Genomic DNA, 24,288 nt, shown 5'->3' with positions numbered 1-24,288 from the left:
TGACTCAAGTGTAGCTTTGTCCTAAATGGACGCAGCTGGGAAGACGCGCGGTCTCCTCACGGCCTTCACGTCACACAGGGCTCCACGGGTGGAGGGTGTGGGGCCAGGGGACCCCCAGCCTTGGGACGGCTGTCGTGGTCCTCTTGAACTAAAATACAATCCTGCTTTTCCCCACATCAGTGCTAGGATGAACTAAGTTATTTACTCAGAATTAACAATAGCAAATCCTCAAACTGACTCAGTTGAGATGCAGTGACGACCCTGTCTGTTCAGGTGGCAGGCTCCTGAGCACTGGGGGCCTGGTCACCCAGGGATGGGCCTGAGAGGGAGAGGGCAAGCGGTGACCGCGACGGCTGCTCACACCCAGTGCTCCCCGATGCCCCGGGCGACCCTGAAGAATGGGCTGTGAGCAGCGCCCTTCAGGAAGGCCAACCTTAGGGCAGGGTTCCGCCCCCGCCCCACCATGCCCCCTCCCCACTCCTGGGTGGGGCCTGTGCCACCAGCACGGAGGGACCCTCACCTGCACAGTCGCTGATGCCGCTGTAGCTGTACACTGCAGCCTAAGCTTGGATTTGAGTTTCCAAAGCTATCGAAAGACAGTCACTAGTTAGTCTGCCCGCCCTTTTGTCAACACGACATCCCAGATTCCTTGTATAAACACCCCGTGGGGTCTGTCACGGGGGTCCTTCCCCTCTTGGGGCCTCCTTTACAAAATGACACACTGTCTGAGGGCCCAGCTCGGGGGGCAGAGTGGCCCGAGACAGGAGAGCCCTCTGCCCCCAGCCTTCCAGAGGCATCACTTGTGGCAGCAGCTACGGAGCCTGCAACACAGCCAGATGCGGGCTTGCTGACCACAAAATCAAGGGCTGGACCTGGAGGCTGACAGGATCCTAGTCCAGCAAGTTAGGGACAACCTGGGAAGTCTGTTCTGATCCCACGTGAAGGGGGAGAGGATCATGCAGTGCCCAGCATCCTGCTGTGGCATCTCAGGCACCTCCCATGTGCCCGCAGCTCAGCTCCCAGCAGCTCACACCTGTCAGGCAGCTCCCACTGCAGATGCCACTGGGGGCTGGAGTCGTGTCCTGTCACAGGCCAGCACACTGCCCCTCCACCCTCCCTTGGTATTCAGCCTGGTCCCCATGGGCTGCCACTCACCCAGCTGGGTAAACAAACCAAGCTCTGAAAACAGACTGCCCGGGAGGCTGAGGCCAGGACAGTGAAACAGCCCTAGCAGGGTCCCTCCTTGCCGACCCCCAAGAACTGTCCCCGGGCAACGGGGAGCATGGACAGAACTGGACAGTGTCTGCGGCTGATCTGTTTCCGTTCCTCAGCATAAACACAGATCGACGGGATGGACCCACAGCCCAGAAACAGTCAACTAATGCCTGACGAGGGAACCAGTGGCAGTGACGGCTCCTTAGTGAACAGTGCTGGGAAAACTGGACATTGACTTGCAGAAGAGCTCGACTGCTGTCTTACACCACTCATACAGATGGATCAAGCACCTGAGAGCATTAAACTCCCAACAGCGGGAAAAGTTCCATGACACGGGAACCTAAAGCACATGCAACAGAAGGTAAAAGAAACAAGTGAGACCACATCAGACCAAAAGCTTCCGCACAGCGGTGGAAACCAGCCACCCAATGAAAAGGCCGCCTACTTAATGTGGTGGGGCGGGGGCCAACTGCAAGCATACACCTGATACGGGGCCAATACGAGAATTCACAGACGCAACGGGCAAAGCACACAGGAGAAAACGCTGCATGCACTTAGTCCTCAGGGAACCCACTAAGATCACCTTCCATCTGTCACACTGGCCATAAATCAGAACGTGGAGAGAACCCTAGTGCACTGCCGGTGGAAACGCACCCGTGTCCACAGCAGTAGCCAAGGTGTGGAAGCAAAGTGTCCAGGACGGATGAGTGAAGAGACAGTAAAAGTCACACAGAATCATACTCTGTGATTTCCCCGATATGCAGAATCTATTAAAAAATGCAAACACAGAAAAAAAGAGGGGATATGTGGTTTGCAGAGGGAGGTGGAGACTGAGTAAACTGGGTGAGGCCCCAGCGTGCAGTTACAAGGTCAGTATGTCCTGGCGGTGTGGTGCTCAGTGTGGCAACTGCAGTTAACACTGTTCTGTGTGAGAACGTTGCTGAGAGAGTAGATCCCAGATGTTCTTAGCATTTTTGTAACTGCGAGCAAGGGCTGTTCCCAGTGGTGATCAGGCTGCAGTTTGTGGTTGTCAGGTCATCGTGCTGAACACCTTGGACGCACACAGTGGCCAAGTGTCACTCACCCTCAGTAAAACCGAGAATGTGTCTGCTGGTTGACAACGGAACATATCCATTCTATATGGCCGGTCTCGAACCTCCAAATGCACATTTACGTGTGCAGACACGTGAACTGAGGTCCGGCGGCCACTAGCTCCCACCACCATACAGAAAAAGAGCACGATGCACCCGCCTTGCGGGAACTGCTACTGGAAGAAGTCACTGGCTGCCAACTTGATGGCCTTCTCCACAGTGAACAAGGTCAGGTCACTGCCCCCCAGAAGGGAATGGTGAGGGTTGGGGGCATCTGCAGCCACAGGGACCAGCTCCAGCCAGTGAGGTTCTGGAACACTGGGGTCCCGGTGAGTCGGGGGGCTCTTCTGTTTTACTGAGGCCCCCTTTCTTTTTATCGATCCACTTGGCCTGTGCCTGAACTCCTCACGAGCTGCCTGGTGCAGGTCCTACAAGTTACTTCTGTCTTACATGTATGGACCCTTGAGATGACACGCAACCAGTTCTCCAAACTAAGCCTGATTGTAAGATCCCGAGGGGCGGCTATGTGGGTCCCATGGCTTTGCCTTCACACTCAGAGCATGGCCATATCAGCCCCTCAGTCCAGCCTTGTGTCCATTTCTCACAGCACAATAATCTTGGTGTGTGTCCCTGGCTGGGGACACTAAGGGGAAGGTGTTCACACTCTCTGGGTCCTCAGGTCACCTTGTTCCCACACCTGGCGTCTCCTGTCCACCCCTCCCCTCTTGAATCTTTGTCCAGAGCCAGGTCACTGTCGGCTTCCCCGGGGTTTACTCCCGGCATCCAAGGACCCGTCTGTCTCTTCCTCCAGGCTTCCGGTCCAGACTTGGACAGCAGTGCCTGGCACTAGGCCCACCTTTTCCGAGTCGACGTCACCCTTTCAGAAAACCACTGATTGCGGTTTTCTCCCCCAAAACAAAGCCCCTGGAGATGCCCACAACATGCTGGCCGCCCGGTAACGAAGACAGGCTCTCCAGATACCAGGACCTCCTCCCAGCACCCAGTTTCTTCTGACATTTTGATTCCAAGGCCCACAAGTTCCCAGAAGAGGGCAGACCGAGCATGTGGGCAGCTGGAGTGGCGGCCCCAGAGCCTCTCTGATGATATCCAACCAGGATGTGAGAGAAACACCTTCCCAGACCCATGGGAGAATGTCCCCAGTGCCCTGGGTGCCGTGTATTGTTGGCACTGCAGCTTCTCAGCCTACAAAACCTGTCACAGTCTGTTTCCACAAACAAGACTTTACCAAAGTCGCATCAGTTACCCTTCTCGAGTGTCTGCCTCTGCCTAAAAGAGTGACGTTCCACTGCGTTCCAAGGAGCCTGTCTCCCAGACTCCCAGATACAGGACCCACACGAGGTAAAGTGTGGCCACAAGCAGATCATTGCAAGCTCTAAACATGCTGCTTTTCTGCTCAGTGGACACCTTCCTTGTTGGAAGTGCGTGTTCTTAACTGTTGACGGTGGCTCTCATTCACCAAACACATAGCAAGGGGAACAGGGTTAGACGCAGGTAACGGTTTAAGCCACCAGTGTGTTTAAGCAAATAGCATGGGATCAGAGGCAGGCTATGATTTAAGTAAACAGGTCACACTCAGTTCTGACTTTAAGCCTGAAATGAAATTGAAATATTTTTTGAAAGCTTTTACACGTAGCTCAGGTGGTAGGGACCAGTCAGAGAGCCCAGAGGCTGCCCTGAGGGAGCTGAACCCCGAAGCACAGAGCTGGCTCCCTTACAGAAGACCCCGGCCTCCCCGTGGGGCTGGTAGACGACTCAGCTGTTGGGGGCAGGGGTGGCTATGGGGGCTGCTGGGGCCAGGGTGGAGGAGGGGGGCGTTGGAACACCTGCAGGGCCAGGGCTGAGGAGCGTCCACTCCTCCCTGTGCTCCTCTCCCCCTTGGATTCCGTCCTGGCCACATGGCTCGCTGTGCCCCTGTGCGCCCTGGGCCGAGTGTCTCAGCAAAGCACATCAGTGGAGGCATGGCAGGACTCGGGGGGGCGACCTGTGTGTCCCCACTGACTTGGCCAAGATGCAGCTGCAGAACCAGTGTGGACAGGAAACCTACAAAGGCAGGCATGTGGGGGCAGGTGTGCGTATCAGGGTGCAGGGCCCCGGAAGACGGGCAAGGCTGGGCAGCGGCTGGCTCACCCTGGCCCCCTGGGCCACTTGCCCAGTGGCTGTGAGGACCGGGGCGGGGAGGAGGGGGGCGCAGCGGGTGGCGGCACAGGCTTGGGAGAGAGATTCAAGCCAGAACGAGGCTCAGGGGAGCCAGAACAGAACCAGCCAGGAATGGAGCAGAGACTGGCCCCTGGGGAGTAGCCCCAGTCAGGGTCAGTGCGTGCACACACATGCTTCTCTCCAGTCAAGGTTACCATGCATGCACACACGCCCACTTCTCTCCTGACCCGCCATGGACAGGCGGATGGGTAATGAGTTCTGCTCACATGTTGCTGGCGTCCAGCCTCTTGCCCCGTTCGCCTCCCTTTACTGTGAGGTCTGCAGGGAAGTTGCGTCCCCCTTTCTGTCCTGTGAGTGACCGATTACAGGTGCGCGGAAGAGCCTTCGTTCCATAAATGCTGAGAAGTGACATTTTAGTTCCTGGGGCTGGGATGCAGCGTGCTTTCCTCCTGCCAAATCAAGCCTTGGACATGCTCCAAGGACCAACTGCAGGGCTCTCAAAAACAACTGTCATCCTGCCACCCTCTGGAAGAAGCTTCAGACCCAAGCTCTGAGAAGCGGGCAGTGCTTTTCCAAACTGAGAGACTTCTTGAAGGCAGCTGCGTGGTACCCGCATCACCCTGAACGCCAAGGGACGGGCTCAGAACACAACAGCTGCCTTCCTGGCTATTCTCTCACAGTCCCTCTCTCACTGCAGAGTTTGGTTAAAATCACCCACGGCAACAAACAGTGAGCCTGGGTTGCAGAAGGGGAACAAAACTGGTGCAACCTAAGACCCAGCACAGCCCAAAATACATAAATATTTAAATAATAAAAAACCCAAAGGAAAACCACACGGCCCTTTCAGGGCCTAGTGTTTGGGGGAGGGGATAGCCTGGGCCCGCAGCCCAGAGGCCTTCCTCCCAGAGGCCTCTCCAGAAGGGTTCAGGGTGAAGGTCGCCTCTGAGGGCCCAGCCCTGGGTGAATCTCACCCTAGAGGTGCTCCCCATTTATCAAACTCAGCCACTTTTCCTCCCAGTGACAGAGAGGATTAGAGACAAAAGTCATTACTGTTCAATACGAGGGAACCTTTGCATGTTTCCAGACATCAAACGGCAAGCTCCACCAGAACTGAGACCAACCCACTCTTCACTCACGACTGGCTTCCTGTCTCTTCCCTGGTTCCTCCCCACCAACTCTTGTTTCTTGTGCGAATCTGAAGCAAGCAAGGGTGTTGGGGATGGTACACCCGGGGCTTAACAAGTGTAAAGGTCAAACAGTAATTCTGAAAATGGGGTAGATTAACTAACACGTTCCACGGAACCAGACTCCAGAGCTGACCAGTGGGAAGACTGTTTTGGTCTCAAGGAGACAGACCTGGGAAACATACCCTGAGGGACTCAGCTAAGCTCTGCCTAAAACTATCAGAACATTCTGGCCTTTGGTGAAGAGATTCATGTCACGGCGAGAGAAGTTGCAGCTGGGAATCCAAAAGTCAGAACCCAACTGGACCTGTGTTCAGGGTGTGGTGCTGGTCCACAGGGGCCCACTCATCAGGACAGCAAAGGGGCCAGGGTCCCAGCCGCCTGCCCCCACTCCTCCAACCCAGGCCAAGGAGACTCAAAATCAAGTGAGACAAATGCTCCGGCTGGCTTCATGTCAAAATTGAGGTTTATGCATGAAGTCCACTTTAAAGTTACTTTTGTTTAAATGACTGATGTAGAACTTTACAGGAAAGCGTGGGGGACTGACGACACTGTGAGGATGGCAGGAATGCAGTCTCATGACTGCATCAGCCAACTCAACGACAACATACCAAGGGGGACAACGTGACCACACACACCCGCGGGCCACAGGGTCACGGCCCAGGAAGCAAGAGATCACTGACGAGGCCCATGGTTTAAGGATAAGGCCGACCGGGAATCTCTAGTGTCTTAACGGCTTACAGCCACCTGATAAGAAGGTGGCCAACTCCTCCTCCCCCAACCCCAACAACAAAAACCCTCCCAGAGCACGCTGCTGTTCACAGGGCTTCGCCCTGCTGGAGCTGCCCACTGCCCTCCCGGCCCCAGCAGCATGTTACCTACGGGCCCCAGTGCGGGTGTCGGGAAGGTGGAGTTCATGCCCGGGCCTGGGTGGTGAGGGCGTCCCTGGGGCCCCACACGCCTGGCTAGGCAGTGTGTATAATCCCCACGCTGCTGAGGCCTGCCAGCCAGCGGTTCTCCATGGAGCACCCCCGCTCCCCACAATCCACACGGGGCCTTCGGTGACTGAGTGGGCCGAGGGAGCCGCCTCTCTGGGCGGCGGCACTGGGCCTCAAACCTCTGTCCTGGTGGGACTTTGCCTCGACGATAAAAGACGACAGTGACATGGGACACACACAACTCACACATCACCCTGCTCTTTTAAGAATGTACTTTATACAAAATAACCAATTCATATGGAAATAAATCTACAGACCTCCAAGGATCAAAAAGATTTTTAAACAGTTGTTTTAAAAAATTATCCAACACACAGTATAGAACTAAGTACTGAGGTAAGTGTGGCTCTCAGTGAAACAGGGGATCAGCAGACCAGACAAAATATACACAATATAAAAATAAATAGCATTCCCCTTCCCAGTACTGGCCAGGATCACGCACAGGAATCTGCAGCAGGAGAGCGGGCGTGGGCCCAGCTGGGGGCAGCGTTCAGTGCCTCACTCCCGGGCCCACCACCCTCTCCAAACACACAGGACACTCAGCTGGTTAAGAGGCTTTTCCATATCAGCCGCCAGGGCTCAGCGAGGGAGAGACCAGGCGGCGATGCCGCTGACCATCTGCTCGGCCCGGGCCCATGAAGCACAGGAGGATGGAGCAGCTGGAGGTCAGGCTCGCACCCGCCTCACATGAGGACACAGCAGGGAAGGCCCAGCACCCCAGGGAGAGTCCAGACCCAGAACAGGAGGAACCAAGTCTCAGTTGAGGGCCAGCCCCTGGCAGGGGAACCCGCACCCAAGGGGCAGAGGCTGAACAGCCTGCCTCCCAGGCGCCCCGCTCTCCTTGGGGGCACCCTGGCCCTTCCCCTGGGCTCTGACTCACTGGCCGCAGCCGCTCTCCAAAGGTCCCTGCCTTGGGGCTGCTGGCTGAGGGATCCTGGGAGAATCCAAACCAGGACCTGAGAGCCATGTGTGTGGCTGAGATGGAAACTTTCAAAAAGCGAGAAAACCCTGAGCCTACGCGGCCCACTCCTGGAACTGGCAGGAACCAGCACAAGTCACAAGGACGCTCCCGGGGTCTAGGGGCCAAGCTGGCCGGGGGCTGAAGGTACTCAGTCCACACGAAAGGCAGCCTTCTGAGAGTCACCCGGCCCCGCCCAGGGAGGACGCCCTGCTGACGACAGGCGCGAGGGCCCCAGGGAGGCAGATGGACACGGCAGCACTAGTCTCACTTTGAAGGCGGGACAAGAAAAGGTTCTGAACAGGAGTCCACGCGTCTGTTGCCACTCGGCCTCCACCTGTCTTCAGCCTAGTAAGTTTTAGCCAACAGCTCTTCTTACAGGAGGGGAAAAACTCAAGGCCAGAAACATTCCATAAGGCTCTTGTTTGCTCTCTGGATCTTTTCTCTCTCCTGGGTCTGGGGAAGTCGGTTTCTAACATAACGACTCTAAGGTGAGTGGTGGACAGGAGTCCTCCAGGTCCCTGACAGGTGGCAGCGGTCCCAGGGGGATGCCGCCCCAGGACCTCCTCCCAGGCTAGTTCTGGTCAGGAAGAGTGCACGGGCCCTGAACGGGGGTGGCCCTGTGGGGCAACGCAGCACACAGCCGCACTCCCAACAGGGCTCCCAGTGCCTGGCCTCTCTGCTCACCCCGAAGGGAGGCTCTGGGGCAGCAGGAGATGGGGTTGGGGCTGGGGGGCTGAGCCACCAGAGGGCTGTGCACGGTGGGCAGACAGAATGGGCAGGATTGCCATAGTCCTCCTGGCCCTACCCCGGCCTGGTTCCCCTCAAGGCAAGGGTGCCCGAGGCCTTGCACCCAAGCAGGCTCTGGGCTGGGAACAGAGGCAGGGGCCACGGTCTCCCCTCCAAGCTGGTGTACAGACACACACGGAGGCTGAGTGTGCCAAGCATGTTCCCTCACTGCTAGAGAGCAAAGCTGGATCTGTCCACGACCCTTCCCCATCCTTCCCAAATGCCGATGCTGATGTCCCCACCTTGAGCGACATCACGCCCGTGACAGGGCTCCAACAAGAACCAGAATCCAATGAGAACACAGCCCCCAAACTTGCCCCACTTGAAAGCATGCCAAATTTAAAGTTTAAATAAGTCTGTTTAAAAAAAAAAAATCATGTTTCTGCGCATGTCTGGAAGGCACCTGCGTTCCCAGCGCTCCCCCTGCCTGAGCGCAGCATCTGGGCGTCTGGAGCTGGCGTTGGTCTCCGCGGGGACTCTACTACTGGAAGCGCGGGTTTGCTCCAGCTTCAGCAAGGACGCTGGGGCTGGATGGAAGGTTCTCTTGGCCCCTCACACAGCTGAATTTATAAGAACAAGCGCAGATCAATCAACCAATGTTTCCTGCAAGCTTTTCTACTATCTCAAAGGCATGCTTAGAAATACGCTATTTTTACAAAGACCTGTGACTTCAAGGTATCTCCCCCTTCAGCTGCTTCCTCCTTTGCTTTTGTGGGATATTCAAAAGCTTAAAACAGGAGTCCTAACTTTGGTGGCATCTCAGCTAAACTCAAAGAATACTAAACAGGGAGAATCCAGTGTCGCTTGCTTCTAAAACCATAATAAAGTAACTGAATACTGTAAAACTGTTTCCTATCACAGACAAGTGACTTCAAGAACTTGTTCTCGACAGCTATTTTAAATCACCACGACATACTTTACTATATTCACATAAAATGGATAAAAACTATATATACTGAAATATTCCTAAATTCCAGCTGTAAATCTATAGGATACATTTTTCCTATTAAAAACTGTGCAGCTTCTTCATTGACACTAAGCATATACAAACCTGAGTAGTCACTGCCACAAACTGGGATTCGTGCAGGAAGCTTGTGACGCCTTCCAGACCACAGTCCCGGCAGGTCTGTGACGGGACGCGTCACCGCACCTTCCAACGAGCAAATGCTCCTGATACTGGTTTACACCTATCTGGCGGGCAGCTGGCCAGCCAGGAGGGGCACTGCTATCTCAGACCATGACCTGGGTGCCAGGCAAGGGGGGGGGGGTGCCAGGCGAGGCGGCTGCCCGAGGGCAAGAGCCGTCAGAGGAACAGCAGCGGCCAGGTGTGCCCCTCCTGCAGCCCCCCAAGAGTGAGTGGGAAAGGGCTGTAAACACAGGGGTCAGCAGGGCTGCGGGCCCACCGGCCAGACTCTATCCTCATCACCCGCCCTCCCACTGTATGTACAATACATTCACCACCGACAGAAGTCATCACAAAGGCAACATGAAAACTCTGTAAACTGGACCCAGCTCCAAACACACCCACACAAGTAGTCCTGTCCCCAGACGGCTACCTGAGTGCAGCTGCCATGACAGCCCACCAGCACCGCCCCCAGGTCAGGACGGTCTTCCCTGAACAAGTGTCCCAGGGCCTGGAGAAACCACCAGAGTCCAGCCTGTCTGGTCCCCACTTTCGCCCAGGACTTTGCGAGCACATGAGTCGTGAGGAGGGGCGTCCAGGCTTCAGGCCACACGTGACGTGATGCTGGTGACAGGAGAGGCGGGTGGGGCCGGGCCCCGTTCTCCACTTGCAGCTCTCTGTTTCCCTGGGGCTTGTCTCCTCCTGGGACTAGCTCTGAGAGAAGCAAAATACAGTTTCAGCAAAACTGATACATGTTAACTGTTAAAAACGACAAAGCCAAGGAGCCACACACACTCTTCCCATCTAGGAAAATGGCCCCATGTTGCTTCGTTGGGCAGTCCCGCAGGTGTGGTTTCTGAGTCCTGGACCCTGACTCAGTCCAGTGGCCAAGGACTGTTGCCTCCAGGGAGACCGGCGGTGGGGGTGGGGGACCCCAACTCTTCCAGACGAGGCAGACAAGGAGTCACACTACAGGAGCCAGTCTGGGGAAGGAAATCTAACCCATCTCAGAGCTGGTGCCTGGGACAGGAATAAGGGGCTGGCGGGGTGGGAGGGAGCTGCTCCCGAGGCCCTCTGGCCCCATGGCCCACAGGACACAACCCCTTTCCAGACACAGCCCCTGGAGCCACAGCTGCCCGGAACCACACAGACAGCTCTCACTGTCCACCATTCTGACCTGATCGAGTGGAAGCGTTGGGGGCTTCTGGGGGGGCAGCTCCTCCTGCGATGCCGCTGGTGCCGGCGTCTTTGGGAACGAGGGCCGGGACTGGACCGAGGGCCCCTGCAGTCTAGAGACATGAGGAAGGAACGGTCAGGAATGCATGTGATGTTCTCAGTACAAAGGAAAAGGCGCATAGCCCCACCGGACCAACTGGGCGACTGACTCCAACCCAGGGGCTGCCACGTGAGGCAGGAAAGACATGGCTGACGCCACCTGCACAGTGCTCCTGACAAAGGTGAGGAAACAGTGACAAGAGGCCAGAGCCTAGGGCGCTCTGTCTTTGAAAAACAAAGAATGCAAAGCCAATGTTGTAAATTACTGAGCAGGCACAGCATCCAAATGTAGAGCCATGAAATGTGACTGGATCCTGAACGGGGAAAAATCAGAGCAAAACAGAGAAACAGCTACAAGGACACTTCGGGGACAACTGGAGACATCAGACAGTGCCTCCATCAGACCACTACCACCACTTCCCTGGCCAGGGTAGGGTCTGGGCTGTACCAGGAGGATGCCCTCGGCTAGGAGACACACCAAAGGCTCAAAAGAGAAGGCAAAGGACGGACAGGAAACGTGCCAGACATTCAGAGAGGGGTGAGCACACGCAGAGGGAAGGCCCTCAAGCCAGGCACTGGGGGCTGGGACGACCCAGGGGGGCACTCGGGTTCTCACTGGGGCTGGGGGGACCAGGGGGGCACTCGGATTCTCAGGGTGGTCTGTGCTGCTTTATGATGGGGCTTCCCAACCTTGACCTGGAGACTCCCTGGATCTCAGGTCGCCTCACTGGCCTCAAGACACAGCCACTAGAATTATCAGGGAGTGGTATGTGGCCAGGTCTGGCTCTGGATACACTGAGTTTTCATTCAGTATCGGTAGAGAAATGAATGGTGAGGCGTGAGACCAGGATACCACCCGTGACTACCCACCCGGATCTGAGAGCCCCTCTCCCTGGCGAAGTCTGCCCACAGCCCCAGAACTCTGGCCATTAGGTGTCCGAAACCTAACCCGACAGCACTGCAATGCCAATTCACTTTCACAAAGAAAAAAAGACCACACACAAAACTGGGTTCTAATGCCAGTGCTTTCCCAGGAAGCCCCGAGCACACAGCCCACGCGCTCCTCCCGGGCCCAGACCACCCAAGTCGGTCTTTCATTCCCAAGCTCGCTTCTCTTTGGGAGACTAGCATCTACCCTGCTCCTGCCCGTAGAAAAAAGGCACGCAGCTGCAGCCTTACCCGGACGGTCTGTACATCTCCTGGAAGGACGCCCTCGCTCCACTTCCGGGGCCCATCTGCTCCATCATCACGGCCTGGAAGTGGCCCAGGCCCTCCTCAGGGTAACGGTAGAGGGGGCACTCGGGGGACAGGCCGTTGGGCTGGGCCGCCACTGGGCGGTGAGGCGGGTGAGTAGCCGAGGGGGAGGCGTAAGCCCTGGGCTGGAAATGCGTGGCTGGCCGCTGTGGGGGGTAAGGTGGCCCGGCGTGCAGCATCACTGCGTGTGGGGGGAAGGCGGGTGAACCGAAGGTCATGCCCGGGCCCAGTGGGGCTGGGGGCGCGCCGTAGAGACACTCGCTGGCCGACAGGGAGCCCTGCCGCCTGGCAGCCGCGTTGTGGTTATCCAAGTCCAGGAACTCTTTGGGGCTCTCTGGCTGCTCCATAGACTCATCCTGCTTGCCCTCAGGGCCGGGGTTCTGCCCCTCGGCCATCTTGGCAGCAACGGCGTCCACCCGCGTGGGCGAAGTTAAGGCAGCGCCCAGAGCCTCCACCGCGTCCACCCGCGTGGGGGGCGTTAAGGCAGCACTTAGCACCTCGCAGCCCTGCAGCCCCGTCACAGCGCTCTTGTCGGGAAAGAGGGGCCTGGCAGGGGTGGGCTGAGCTGGGGGGGGCCCGCTCGGGCTTACGGGGGCTGCGAGGTGTCTCGGCCAGTCTGAGAAGCCCTGTGGACACGAGTAGTAAGGAGTCCGCGGGTAGTGGTGGTAGGAAGGCTGCGGTGGCGGCTGATAGGGATACCGCATGCCCTGGTGGGGGCGGTACCGAGGGAAGACTCCAGAATGAGGGTCATGAGACTGAAATGCCCGAGGGGGAAAGGGAGGAGGGTGCGGGGCTGGAGGCTTGCCCCCCATCACAGGACCCACAGACTGCAGGCCTGGGCCTACATGGTACCGTGTGGCGGAGCTGGGGAACTCCAAGCCGGGCGTGTACAGAGGTGAGCACGCGGGCTCTGCAGGAGGCCCAGCCTCGGGTGGCGCCCTACTCTTGCCCTCAGACCCACATGGGGAGGCTTCTACCCGCAGTCCGTTTTCGGGCAGTGGCCCCAGGTCTGCCAGGGTGCATGCCTGGGCGGGTGGGCTGGCGAAGCCACTCCCTGAGAGCCAGGCAGACCTGACCGTGCTCGCTGGGCAGCCGTCCCCAGGTTCCGAGGACTCCGGCCTGAGCTCTGGGCCCTCTGGGCCCCTTCCTTGGGGTGAGCTCCGCCTGGCAAAGTCGGCCTGCAGAGGGGGCGCAGGGTGAGGTAGCTGTTTGAGGAACGCCCCCTCTGAAGCACCGACACTCGCTGGTCTCTCCTCCAGCCCAGGCAAGGGATCCGCTGCAAGGAAAGCAGAGACAAAGTCGCACTTGGCGAGCTGAAACCCCAGCACACGACAGGAACAGACGGTCAAAATGATGACAACGTGCCCCCCACCCTGCCCACCGCTGGACAAGCAAGGGGCTGTGATCTGTGTGCAGGCTGGCTGGGAGGCATCGCCTTGACAGTGAGGAGGAGGGACCAGGACGCTGGTCTGAGGGACTGAGGGCGCTGGGAAGGCCGGATCCCGACAGCATCCTGCAGGCAGGACACCCACCCAGGGGAACACAAACAGGACTAGATGAATATTTGCTAAATGAATGACAACACCCGCCGTGCCTGGGCTTCCTGAAAATAAGACATGGACAGTGTATAACACTCAAAGGGCATCTTCAAGGAATTACAGAAATTTAATACACAATCGTTAACCTACTGAACTCAAATGCTTAATTACAGACTCAGAATTCTTTATCTTGCTATTGTTTTTGGCCATAAATGCATCTTATTATTATGATCTCTCAGGGAGGGCAGAGTTGTTGCCCAAGGGTATCAAAATAGGATTCTAGTCAGAGCTTACAGACAAGATCAAGAATTCAGACCTTTACGATCAACTAGGACTGCTGGCTCCTGAAAAACTAACACTGGCTTTAAAGATCACAAGTACAAGCTGCACAAGAATGATGAAAAGGTGCACTTTTCATCATTCAGTCAACAAAAAACATGCCAACGCCTTACAACAGACACAGAAATAAACGCACAACCCCTTAAAGACATGACACCATAAAACTCCTGCAAGAAAACAGGCAAAACGTTCTCTGACATAAACTGTCATAGACCAGTCTTCCAAGGCAGTAGAAATAAAAGCAAAAATTAAAAAGTGGGACCTAATTAAACTTGCAAGCTTTTGTACAACAAAGGAAACCATAAACGAAATGGAAAGACTATCTACGGACTGGGAGAATATAGCTGCGGAGGATGAGACCAGCAAGGACTTAATCTCCAAAATATACAAGCAGCTCATACAACTCAACCAAAAAACAAACCCAATCAAAACATGGGCAGAAGACCTAAACACACATTTCTTCAATTAAGACACACAGATAGCCAAGAGGCCAAGATAAAAAGATGTTCATCATCACTGAACTAGAGAAATGCAAATTTAAACCACAATGAGGTACCAACTCACACCAGTCAGAATGGACACCACTAAAAAGTCTACAAATAATAAACAGTGGAGAGGGTGTGGAGAAACGGAACCCTCTTACCTGTTGGTGGGAATATAAATTGGTACAGACGCTATGGAGAACAGCGTGGAGGTTCTTTAAAGAACTAAACACAGAGTTAACGTATGCTCCTACAATCCCACTCCTGCGCAGGTATTTGCAGAAAGTAAGTGTTAGTCACGCAGTTGTGCCCGACTCTCTGTGACCCCATGGACTGCAGCCCACAGGCTCCTCTCTCCATGAGATTTTCCAGGCAATGATACTGGAGTGGGTTGCCAATTCCTTCTCTAGGGGATCTTCCCAACCCAGGGATCAAACCTGGGTCTCCTGCACCGCAGGCAGATTCTTTACCACCTGAGCTACAAGGGAAGCCCTTCGTAGAAAACCATAATTCAAAAAGATACACGCACCCCGATGTTCACTGCAGCACTATTTAGAACAGCCAGGACATGGAAGCAACTCTAGATGCCTATCAACAGAGGAACGCATAAAGACGTGGTGCGTATACACTGTGGAACGTTACTCAGTCATAAAAAAGAATAAATAATGCCATTTGCAACACTATGGATGGACCTAGAGATTACATACTAAATGAAGTAAATCAGAAAGAGATACATGTATGGTATCACTTACATGCGGGATTTAAAACATGACACAAAAGAAGTTATCTATGAAACAGAGACAAACTCGCAGACGGAGAGCGCACACTTGTGACTCAAGAGAAGGGTGGGCAGGACAGCGAGGGACAGGGAGATTGGGGTTGGCAGAGACAAACTATTATATACAGAGTGGATAAACAACATCTGACTTCAGCACAGAGAAATAACATTCAATATCCTGCGACAAACCACGATGGAAAAGAATATGGAAAAGAATGTATATATATATAACTATCACTCTGCTGTACAGCAGATACTAATTAGCACAACACTGTACATCAGCTATACTTCATTAAGAAAAAATAAAGGCAAACAAAACAACACAAACATCATGGCAACGAAGCAAACAGACTGCCCCTGAGACTCTCCCTCCAAAGCTCTGAATTCCAGTCACATCTGAAATCATGCCTGGAAAGTCGTGCTGCAGGTGGCATTCACAGAGTCAGCCTCCCCTCCAAGAAATCACCTGAAGGGAGTCTGCGCTCCTGGCCCTCCACCCAGTTGATAAGGAACCACATCACTCTGTAGATGCCCAGGTGCCACGGCTCCCACACAGACACATGCTAGATGTCCGTCCTCAACCAGCCGGAGTCACACAGAGGAGTCTCTTGCACTTGAGTTCACTACTCTCGTCGACGGCACTTCTAGAGCCCTCTTGACGACGCGCCCATCTCACTACTGCTCCGCAGCCCCGGCGCTCGCAGATGTGGGCCCACTGAGAAAGGCATGCAGAGAACTGGGCCAGGAGTAAAGCCCTGAGGACATGCTCCCCGAGGGTCACTTCAGGACAGTCCTTTTCAAGTGAGGCTGGGTGACGCAGAGCTTGCACACACGGATGCCAGGTCCGCTGTGTCGGGTTTGAATCGGTCTCCCCACTTAAGAGCTGAATGAAGGCAAATAACCACCTTTGTGCCCTGGAGCTTCCATCCATACAAACAAGAATACTAGTCAAAGTTCCCTCAAAGCTTATTCTGAGAGTGAAATAAGCACGGGAAGGCTCAGCACGAGTGGAGACACAGCAAGAATGCAGCTGTGCAGCACGGTTACCGCAAATCCTCGGACCACCGCGGGCTCAACCCAGAGATGTGCAAGTGAAAGGGACCAGAGGCCAGTTGACACTTTGTTTCCTAGTCTGCATAAAAGGATGGGTCACTAATTAACAGGGCAGATGCGGGGGGAGGGGGTGCGCATGCACACATTACCTTGGCCGTTCTCAGGCTCCTGCACGTCACTGCTGTCCTGTGTCCTCCCAGGGTCCCCTGAGGCAGGCTTGGGGGCCACCAGGCCCATGGGTGGGAAAGGGCCAGGCAGGCGGGGCGGTGCAGGCTGGCGGGGGTGGTAAGGCACGCCTGGCGGGCATCCACGGGAGGAGAGCTGCTGCATGGCCAGCATCTCAGGGCTGTCCAGCATGGAGTCCCCACCCTGCACGCCCCGCAGGGCTGGGGCCGGAGCTCCAAACAGAGAACCCAGTGCCGGGGCTGCAGGGGGCTGGAGCCGCTGTGCGCCAGGTTTACACGGGGGGTGCAGGTACCCTGAAGGAGGAACGCTGTGAGGTAGGAAGCCGGATTGTTCTGTCCACTGGTTTGGGGGGAGGGGAGGTCTCATCACTCGGGAATCCATCATGTGACCCAAAGGGCGGGGCTGGTGAGAAGGTCCTGGCCCCACGGGGGGCTTCTCGTCTGGCCCCAAGGGTCCTGGGTTTGCAGCACCGTGGCTCCCATTCCAGACCGCAGAGTGCACTCGGCTCAGGTACTTGTAGGGTCGGTACATGTGGCTGGGAGGGACTTCTGGGCTCTCGGGGAAGTCTGGGGGTCGGGCTGGAGCACCCCCGTGCCTGGGAGGAAGGAGCCCTGGCTGGAAATGAGTTGGGGGATACACGCGCCCATCCTGGCTGGGGCCGCTCATCTGACTGAGCGGCAAGGGTCCAGGTCGAGAGCCCATGTCAGCAAGGGAGGCCAGCCCTCCGCAGGCCAGCTTCTCATCAGGGGGGCCACACCCGGGGCCTCGGTGGTGGTTAATTCCAGCTGGAGGCTGGCAACAAAAAAAGGGAAGCTGTGTTAACCCCGTGGTTACTCAATTTACCCTGGGGAGCGACGGGATTCTGGAACACACCTTTGCACCTGCACGCACCGAGCAGTCTGCTTACCTGCACCGCCAGAGGCGCGGGCTGCAGGCCAGGCCCACGGGCGGGCAGGCCCGGGGCTCCAGAGGAGACACTGACTGCAGCAGGATCCGACCCCCGGAGAGGACAAAACGCTCCCTGTCCTGCTGGCCTCTGGAGGGCACGGGGCAAAGGCAGGGAGGAGGAGGAGAGAGCACACCCTTCATGTCCTGAAGACCAGGCTCCGGCTGGTGGAGGAGCCCCACTGCCCCGGCCGACAGAGGGCGGGGCAGGGGCTCCCATCCCCACCCTCAGAGCCCCTCCCCCCTGCTCCCCAGGAAAGGTGCACTTATGTACTGGATGTTCCCCATTCTTTGACTTACAAGGAGTGAGATGTTAATTCAAATTTTTGCCCCAGTGAGAACGTGTAGTTCAAATGATTAACAAAAAGGATTTAAGACAGATGAAGACTAAATGAAGATGGGGGAGAACTTCACACCCGCCCAGTCCCTAATCAGAAGAAACCACTACGGGATGAAGTTGATCCTCGCTGGCTAGCTTGAGAAGAGAAGCTGGCCGGATCCACCGAGACACAGGGGCCCAGAGAGGCAGCTGCTGTTTGAGGCACCCACCTGGCCAGGGGGCTGAACGGAGCTGCTCTGACCGGCCCCAGAGGCAGTGGCACGGCGGCCCAGGGGCAGCGCCTTCCCTCCGTTCTCCGCGGGCTGCCTCCGGCCCAGTGCCTCCGAGTCCCGGGAGCGGGTGCACACGTGGCCCCGCGCGCCCCGCCCCCGCCTCTTCTCCCGCCTCTCCTCCTCCCGCATCCACGGCTCCTCGTCTGTGTCCCCGTCCTCCCCAGGAAAATGCTTCAGCATCGCCCGGTGGAAGCACCTCTCCAGGTTGTCCGACATCTTGGTGTACTCTGTGGGGACAGAGGTCTGAGCCCCAACCCCGGGCAGGCCCCCAGACCACCTCCCCCCAATCAATTGCGAGTCTGCCAGGCTTCAGTGCCTCCTGCCTTCTAGGGCTACAGACATGACACGGGACACAATTTATGGCCTAAGAAACTGTCCAGCCTGTGTGGCTGGCACAGTGGCCCCTGGACCCCAAACCGGTAAAAATTTAATTCTTCAATGCCAAACTGCAGAAACGTTCAGTCCAATCACTGAACCTCCAAGCTTTGGCACCTGCAGCGACACCGGCGGCGTCATCCAAGGTCTGCCCTGCGACTCTAAGACGGTGGGTGAGCAGGCCCAGGACGAAACCGGGACCAGCAGCCGCCACGCCTCTGGCTGTGGAGGACGACAGAGCCGGGCACAGCCCAGCCCATGGCTTCAACACACCCTCTCTTCACCGTCCTGAGAAAGGGCTGAACCTGGAGACTAGAAACGCCTGTTTTTCTTGGTTCTGCTGCTGCAGCAGGCTAGAGCCACAGCACCCCTCCTCCACTCACCGCTGCTCTCCCCATTGTATTTTCGACAATTCCTGAACATAGTCTTCATGTCGTTCACAAACTCCTCCTTGGTACAGTATGAACCTCCATTCAGTTTCTTCTCCATGCTTGAAATATCCATGGGGACCTACAACAGGCCACACTCGTTACTATCCATCGGAGAACAGTGCTTCGCAGTCCCCACACCACTAGGAGCTGTTTGAAAGCCTGGGAAGCACCCAGCACCCAGCCCTGAGGAGAGCCAGCTGATTACACAACAACACAACCACAGAGGCGCACGCTACAGTCGTACAGCTGACAAGGCTTCCTCTACCTTAATGATCTGGTAGTAGTTAGGGGCATACGATTCATCCACTGGTTCCAAAAAGGGCCAGGAATCCTTGTGAGCCTTCACCACGTCCAGAACTGAGGGGCCAAAGAGAAGAGGAGGGTCAGCACACATACCTGGGAACAGACTTGGTGGAACACAGGAGTGGAGCATGGGAACTGACCTTTGTACATGGCGGTGAAGTCATCATCCAGCTCGAAGCTGTGAATCAGAGAGTGAGAAATCAGCAGTGACGGAGACCCCCTGCTCTCCCCAGCGCCCTGGATTCAACCTGATGTCACAGGTCTCCAGACCAAGACTTGGAACAGTCCCCAGGAAACATCTGTAAACCTCTGCTAAGGTAAGTCTGTAACACTGATGACCTCCAGAAAACACGAGGGAGTGAGGGTCGGCACACTCATCCCCTCCCTTGTCTACAAAATGACAGCTGGCCCGACCCCACACCAGGCAGCTGAGGGCTAGGGGCACTCTGCACTCACGGGTCTCTCGTCCTCTTCTCGGCCCGAGGCGGGGACTGGGGGTCCAGGTGGGACAGCTTGGGGGGCAGCGCCTTGCCCTGGGCCAGCAGCCAGGCCCGCTCCTCCCTGAGCCGTCGCCTCTTGGCTCGATCTGCAAGAACACAGAGCAGAGGCGCGTCAGGACTCCACAAGGGAGACACGTGCCCGACTGCACCCTCTGCCGACCTCTCTGTGCTGACAGGACGGTGCTAGAGTGAGAAGGCTTTAAGGGACTTCTGTCCTGAGGTCACAGAGATGGGGTCAGGGAGGCAAGCGGGCCCTGGTGGGTTGGGGAAGGAGCAAGAGAGAAGGGAAGCAGAGGGCCGACAGTCACCCGCGCTGAACACCTCAAGCCCTTTCTATGTTGCCCACACAAAGACAGTATCTCCTGTTTAGGACCAGACCTCAGTCCAAACACACCAGGACTGTGCAAGGCCCCTGAAGCGCTCGCACTGGTTATCCTCACTCTGTGCCCGCTCCACACCCCCACCTCCGGCACAGCTGTCTGACCCCATCCACACTGGTGCAGGAGGTGCCAGGGAAGTGAAGAAGCCAGCGGGACAGCCCAGGAGCTGGAAGGGGAGGCCTTCTCTGGCTCCCAGACATGGCCACAAGAAACACACTTGCCATGCACTGCTGGCCTGCTGGCAGTGGGGAAGGAAGAAGCAAGGACTCAGGGCACCACCAGAAGGCAAGACACATGACGGAGGGATAGGTTGGAAGGTGCCCGGTGGGAGCAGACACGGCCCGCAGACGCCCGCTCCCACCAAGCTCCCTCTGCTCAAATGTCATGCCTGTGTATAAATAAACTTGTATGTGTAAGAGAATCTATACCTGCTTTAAGTATCAGCGACATTTTGCTATCAACTTTTACTAAAATTGGTTTCTAAGAAAGAGAACGATTTCAAGCCTAAAGAAAAGTAAAACTAAATTAATGAACATCCATGTATCAAACTGTTAAACATTCAGTTCAGTTCAGTCTCTCAGTCGTGTCCGACTCTCTGCGACCCCATGAATCGCAGCACGCCAGGTCTCCCTGTCCATCACCAACTCCCGGAGTTCACTCAGAGTCACGTCCATCGAGTCAGTGATGCCATCCAGCCATCTCATCCTCTGTCCTTCCTTTCTCCTCCTGCCCCCAATCCCTCCCAGCATCAGAATCTTTTCCAATGAGTCAATTCTTCACATGAGGTGGCCAAAGAACTGCAGTTTCAGCTTCAGCATCATTCCTTCCAAAGAAATCCCAGGGCTGATCTCCTTCAGAATGGACTGGTTGGATCTCCTTGCAGTCCAAGGCACTCTCAAGAGTCTTCTCCAACATCACAGTTCAAAAGCATCAATTCTTCGGCGCTCAGCCTTCTTCACAGCCCAACTCTCACATTCATACATGACCACAGGAAAAACCATAGCCTTGGCTAGACGGACCTTTGTTGGCAAAGTAATGTTAAACATTAGGCGTCATGAACTCAATTCAGGATTTCACAACTAGCAACCAGTCAACCGATTCTTCACATCATCAGAATTACTGTCTGGACACACATCTCCCCAGGCTCGGGCAAGCCCCGGGGACCACAGGTGGGGTCAGCGCCAGCGCCCCTCCACAGCTACAGATAGTCCTTCACAAGTGACGCCACCACCTCACTCACTCCCACGGCGTGACGTGATGAGTGTAACGTGGAATTCTGATGTTTCTGTTTGCCTGTTCCAGACAGGAGTGACCTAATATTTACTACTGGTCAACATGTGGCCAAAAAGTTCCTTTGATTTTTAAGTAAAAGTAAGACAGATAAAAAACAACAAAAACAGTAAGAACAACAAACTGGTTCCAAATAGGAAGCGGAGTATGTCAAGGCTGCATATTGTCACCCTGCTTATTTAACTTATTTGCAGAGTACATCAGGAGAAACACTGGGCTGGAGCAAACACAAGCTGGAATCAAGATTGCCAAGATAAATATCAATAACCTCAGATATGTAAATGACACCACCCTTATGGCAGAAAGTGAAGAGGAACTAAAAAGCCTCTTGATGAAGGTGAAAGAGGAGAGTGAAAAAGTTGGCTTAAAGCTCAACATTCAGAAAACGATGATCATGGCATCTGGTCTCATCACTTCATGGGAAATAGATGGGGAAACAGTGGAAACAGTGTCAGACTTTATTTTTCTGGGCTCCAAAATCACTGCAGATGGTGACTGCAGCCATGAAATTAAAAGACACTTACTCCTTGGAAGGAAAGTTATGACCAACCTAGATAGCATATTCAAAAGCATAGACATCACTTTGCCAACAAAGGTCCGTCTAGTCAAGGCTATGGTTTTTCCAGTGGTCATGTATGGATGTGAGAGTTGGACTGTGAAGAAGGCTGAGCGCCGAAGAACTGATGCTTTTGAACTGTGGTGTTAGAGAAGACTCTTGAGAGTCCCTTGGACTGCAAGGAGATCCAACCAGTCCATTCTGAAGGAGATCAGCCCTGGGATTTCTTTGGAAGGAATGATGCTGAAGCTGAAACTGCAGTACTTTGGCCACCTCATGCGAAGAGTTGACTCATTGGAAAAGACTCTGATGCTGGGAGGGACTGGGGGCAGGAGAAGGGAACGACAGAGGATGAGATGGCTGGATGGCATCACTGACTCGATGGACGTGAGTCTGAGTGAATTCCGGGAGTTGGTGATGGACAGGGAGGCCTGGCGTGCTGCAATTCCTGGGGTCGCAAAGAGTCGGACACGACTGAGCGACTGAACTGAACTGAAGACATTTTTCATTTGCACCAACAATTTTATTGATTATGTATTCTCCATTTTGTGTCATTATTTTCTGCTATTTTTCAGGCAACTTCATTATTCCATCTTCCCAAAACTTTATCATTTTGAGCAAAGAACTGTTTCAGGTGCCTTTTACAGCCTTCCAGGGAAGTGAAATTTTTTTCCTTTAAGAGAATTTTGTAAAGACCAAAACAAATGGAAATCCAAGGGTGCAATGTCTGGTGAATACGGAGGATGAATCAGAACTTCTCAGCCAAGTTGTAACCGTTTTGCCTGGTCATCAAAGAAACATGCAGCCTTGCCTTATCCCGATAGAAAACTATGAGTTTTCTGTTGACTAATTCTGCATGCTTTTCGTTGAGTGCTGCTTTCAGTTGGACTAACTGGGAGCCGTACTTGTTGGAATTAATCATTTGGTTTTCCAGAAGGAGCTCGTAACAGAGGACTCCCTTACGATCCCACCATATACACAACATCACCTTCTTTGGATGAAGACCTGCCTTGGTGTAGTGCTGAGACTTCCAATTGGCACTTTTAAATATTTTCTTCTCTGTTCTCACTGTGTTCATCCATTCTTTTCCCCACTTTGGTGAGCATCTTTATGACTATCACTTTAACTCTTTATCAAATAGATTTTTCTGAGGTTTTATTCTATTTGGAACATATTCTTCTGTGTCTTCATTTTGCTAGACCCTCTGTGTCGGTTTCTATGCAGCAGATGAAGAACCACCTCCCCGTCCTAAAGGCGGAACCTCACAAAGGAGGCCAGCCTTTGTGTTCAGCCCTGCTCAGCTCTGCCATCTCTCAACCCCCTGTGGTGCTTATCCAGACGGTCTGATGGATTTTAGTAAGTCCCAGTAGTTGAGAACATGCAAAGACCTGTCAGTTTCCCTACCTCAGCACCTAGATTCAGCAGGTCAGGGTGAGTAAAACTGTGTGATGGTGGCAAGAGGTGCGAACCCCAGCGACAAAACAAGCCAGTCGGGCAGTGAGGCACCGTGTGCTGGACCCAGTCCATGATGCTGTGCTGTGTATGCAAAAGAGTGTATGCAAACAAGTGTGGAAGAGGCTACACGAGTGCATTAAAGACACTGAGGGCTCTGGAATCACCATCAAGGTCAGAATGCAGGGAGCCTATTATGAATCAGAAGGCAGTAACTAGGGAAGCGAGGGGTCATCACATGATAAGGCCAGATGCAGCCCAGCCGAGAAGGTGGGAAGGAACCCAGAACGAGGGCAAGGACATTGCAGGGCAGGCCCCGGGGCCCCCCGCCCCCACCCCTGGCCCGGCAGAGCGCTCCTACCTTCCACGGCCTTGACCCTCTCCTCCAGCTCCCGCTTCCTCTCCTCCTTCAGCAGCTGCTCCTGCTCCTTCTTCTGCACCGCGAGAAGGATCTGGCGCTCCTCCTCCTCCTCCCGGCGCTTCTGTTTCTCTAGCCTGCTGAGCACAGGGGTCTCCTGCGAGGGGCCAAGAAGCTCGGTCAACACGTAATAAAGCAAAACCAGGCCTTTGCTCTGAGTGCAAAGTCCACATTTTCTATCCCACACGCAGCATTAGATAGCTGGATGACTTCTGCCTTAAATGCAAGTTCATCTTGTCATCTGTGCAATCAATGAATGAGTACAGACACACACTCACAAGACACAATGGGGAATGAACAGGAGGGAGCTGGGCCCGACGGTAACGCAACTGGTCGTCTCTGGGAGACAACCTTCTGGAGAGGAGGCACCAATCCCCCCTAAGTAAGGAAGAAAGGGGGAGACAGCACAGACAACTTCAGTCATCTGCACGCCTCAGAAACGCCGAACTTCTGTACTTTACTAATCAAGCAATTTAAAAAAAGGAGGGTTCGGTGGGAAGGGCCACCATTTTGCCTTAAGGAATAGAAAAGAGATGAAGTGACAGCACAGAAATGCACCTGCCTAAGAAATTCAAGGAACGAAAAGAC

At 54.8% G+C, this 24,288-nt stretch overlaps 1 protein-coding gene across 2 annotated transcripts in view; it reads right to left on the bottom strand.

Annotated features, from left to right (window-relative positions):
• Positions 1-6,864: 6,864 nt before the first annotated feature.
• CECR2 (CECR2 histone acetyl-lysine reader) overlaps positions 6,865-24,288 on the bottom strand; it is a 117,092-nt gene continuing 99,668 nt past the window's right edge. The window contains exons 8-19 of one of the 2 annotated variants that reach the window (XR_003034868.2): positions 23,644-23,797; positions 19,561-19,690; positions 19,245-19,282; positions 19,067-19,158; positions 18,754-18,880; positions 17,933-18,222; positions 17,346-17,474; positions 16,402-17,230; positions 11,988-13,338; positions 10,711-10,822; positions 9,462-10,247; positions 6,865-8,970 (exon numbers count right to left, since the gene is read on the bottom strand). Coding sequence is in view for 1 of the 2 variants with exons in the window: in XM_024992770.2 (XP_024848538.1) it covers positions 10,242-10,247; positions 10,711-10,822; positions 11,988-13,338; positions 16,402-17,230; positions 17,346-17,474; positions 17,933-18,222; positions 18,754-18,880; positions 19,067-19,158; positions 19,245-19,282; positions 19,561-19,690; positions 23,644-23,797 (3,258 nt within the window). In the remaining variant the exon portion in view is untranslated. Of the gene's footprint in view, positions 10,248-10,710; positions 10,823-11,987; positions 13,339-16,401; positions 17,231-17,345; positions 17,475-17,932; positions 18,223-18,753; positions 18,881-19,066; positions 19,159-19,244; positions 19,283-19,560; positions 19,691-23,643; positions 23,798-24,288 lie in introns of both variants that reach the window. The other variant, XM_024992770.2, reaches the window with a different exon arrangement.

Source organism: Bos taurus, chromosome 5, assembly GCF_002263795.3.
Source record: "Bos taurus isolate L1 Dominette 01449 registration number 42190680 breed Hereford chromosome 5, ARS-UCD2.0, whole genome shotgun sequence".
NCBI classification, from domain to species: Eukaryota; Metazoa; Chordata; class Mammalia; order Artiodactyla; family Bovidae; genus Bos; species Bos taurus.
Note: the sequence above shows the minus strand (reverse complement) of the source record. Positions and strands in the feature narration are given on the sequence as shown.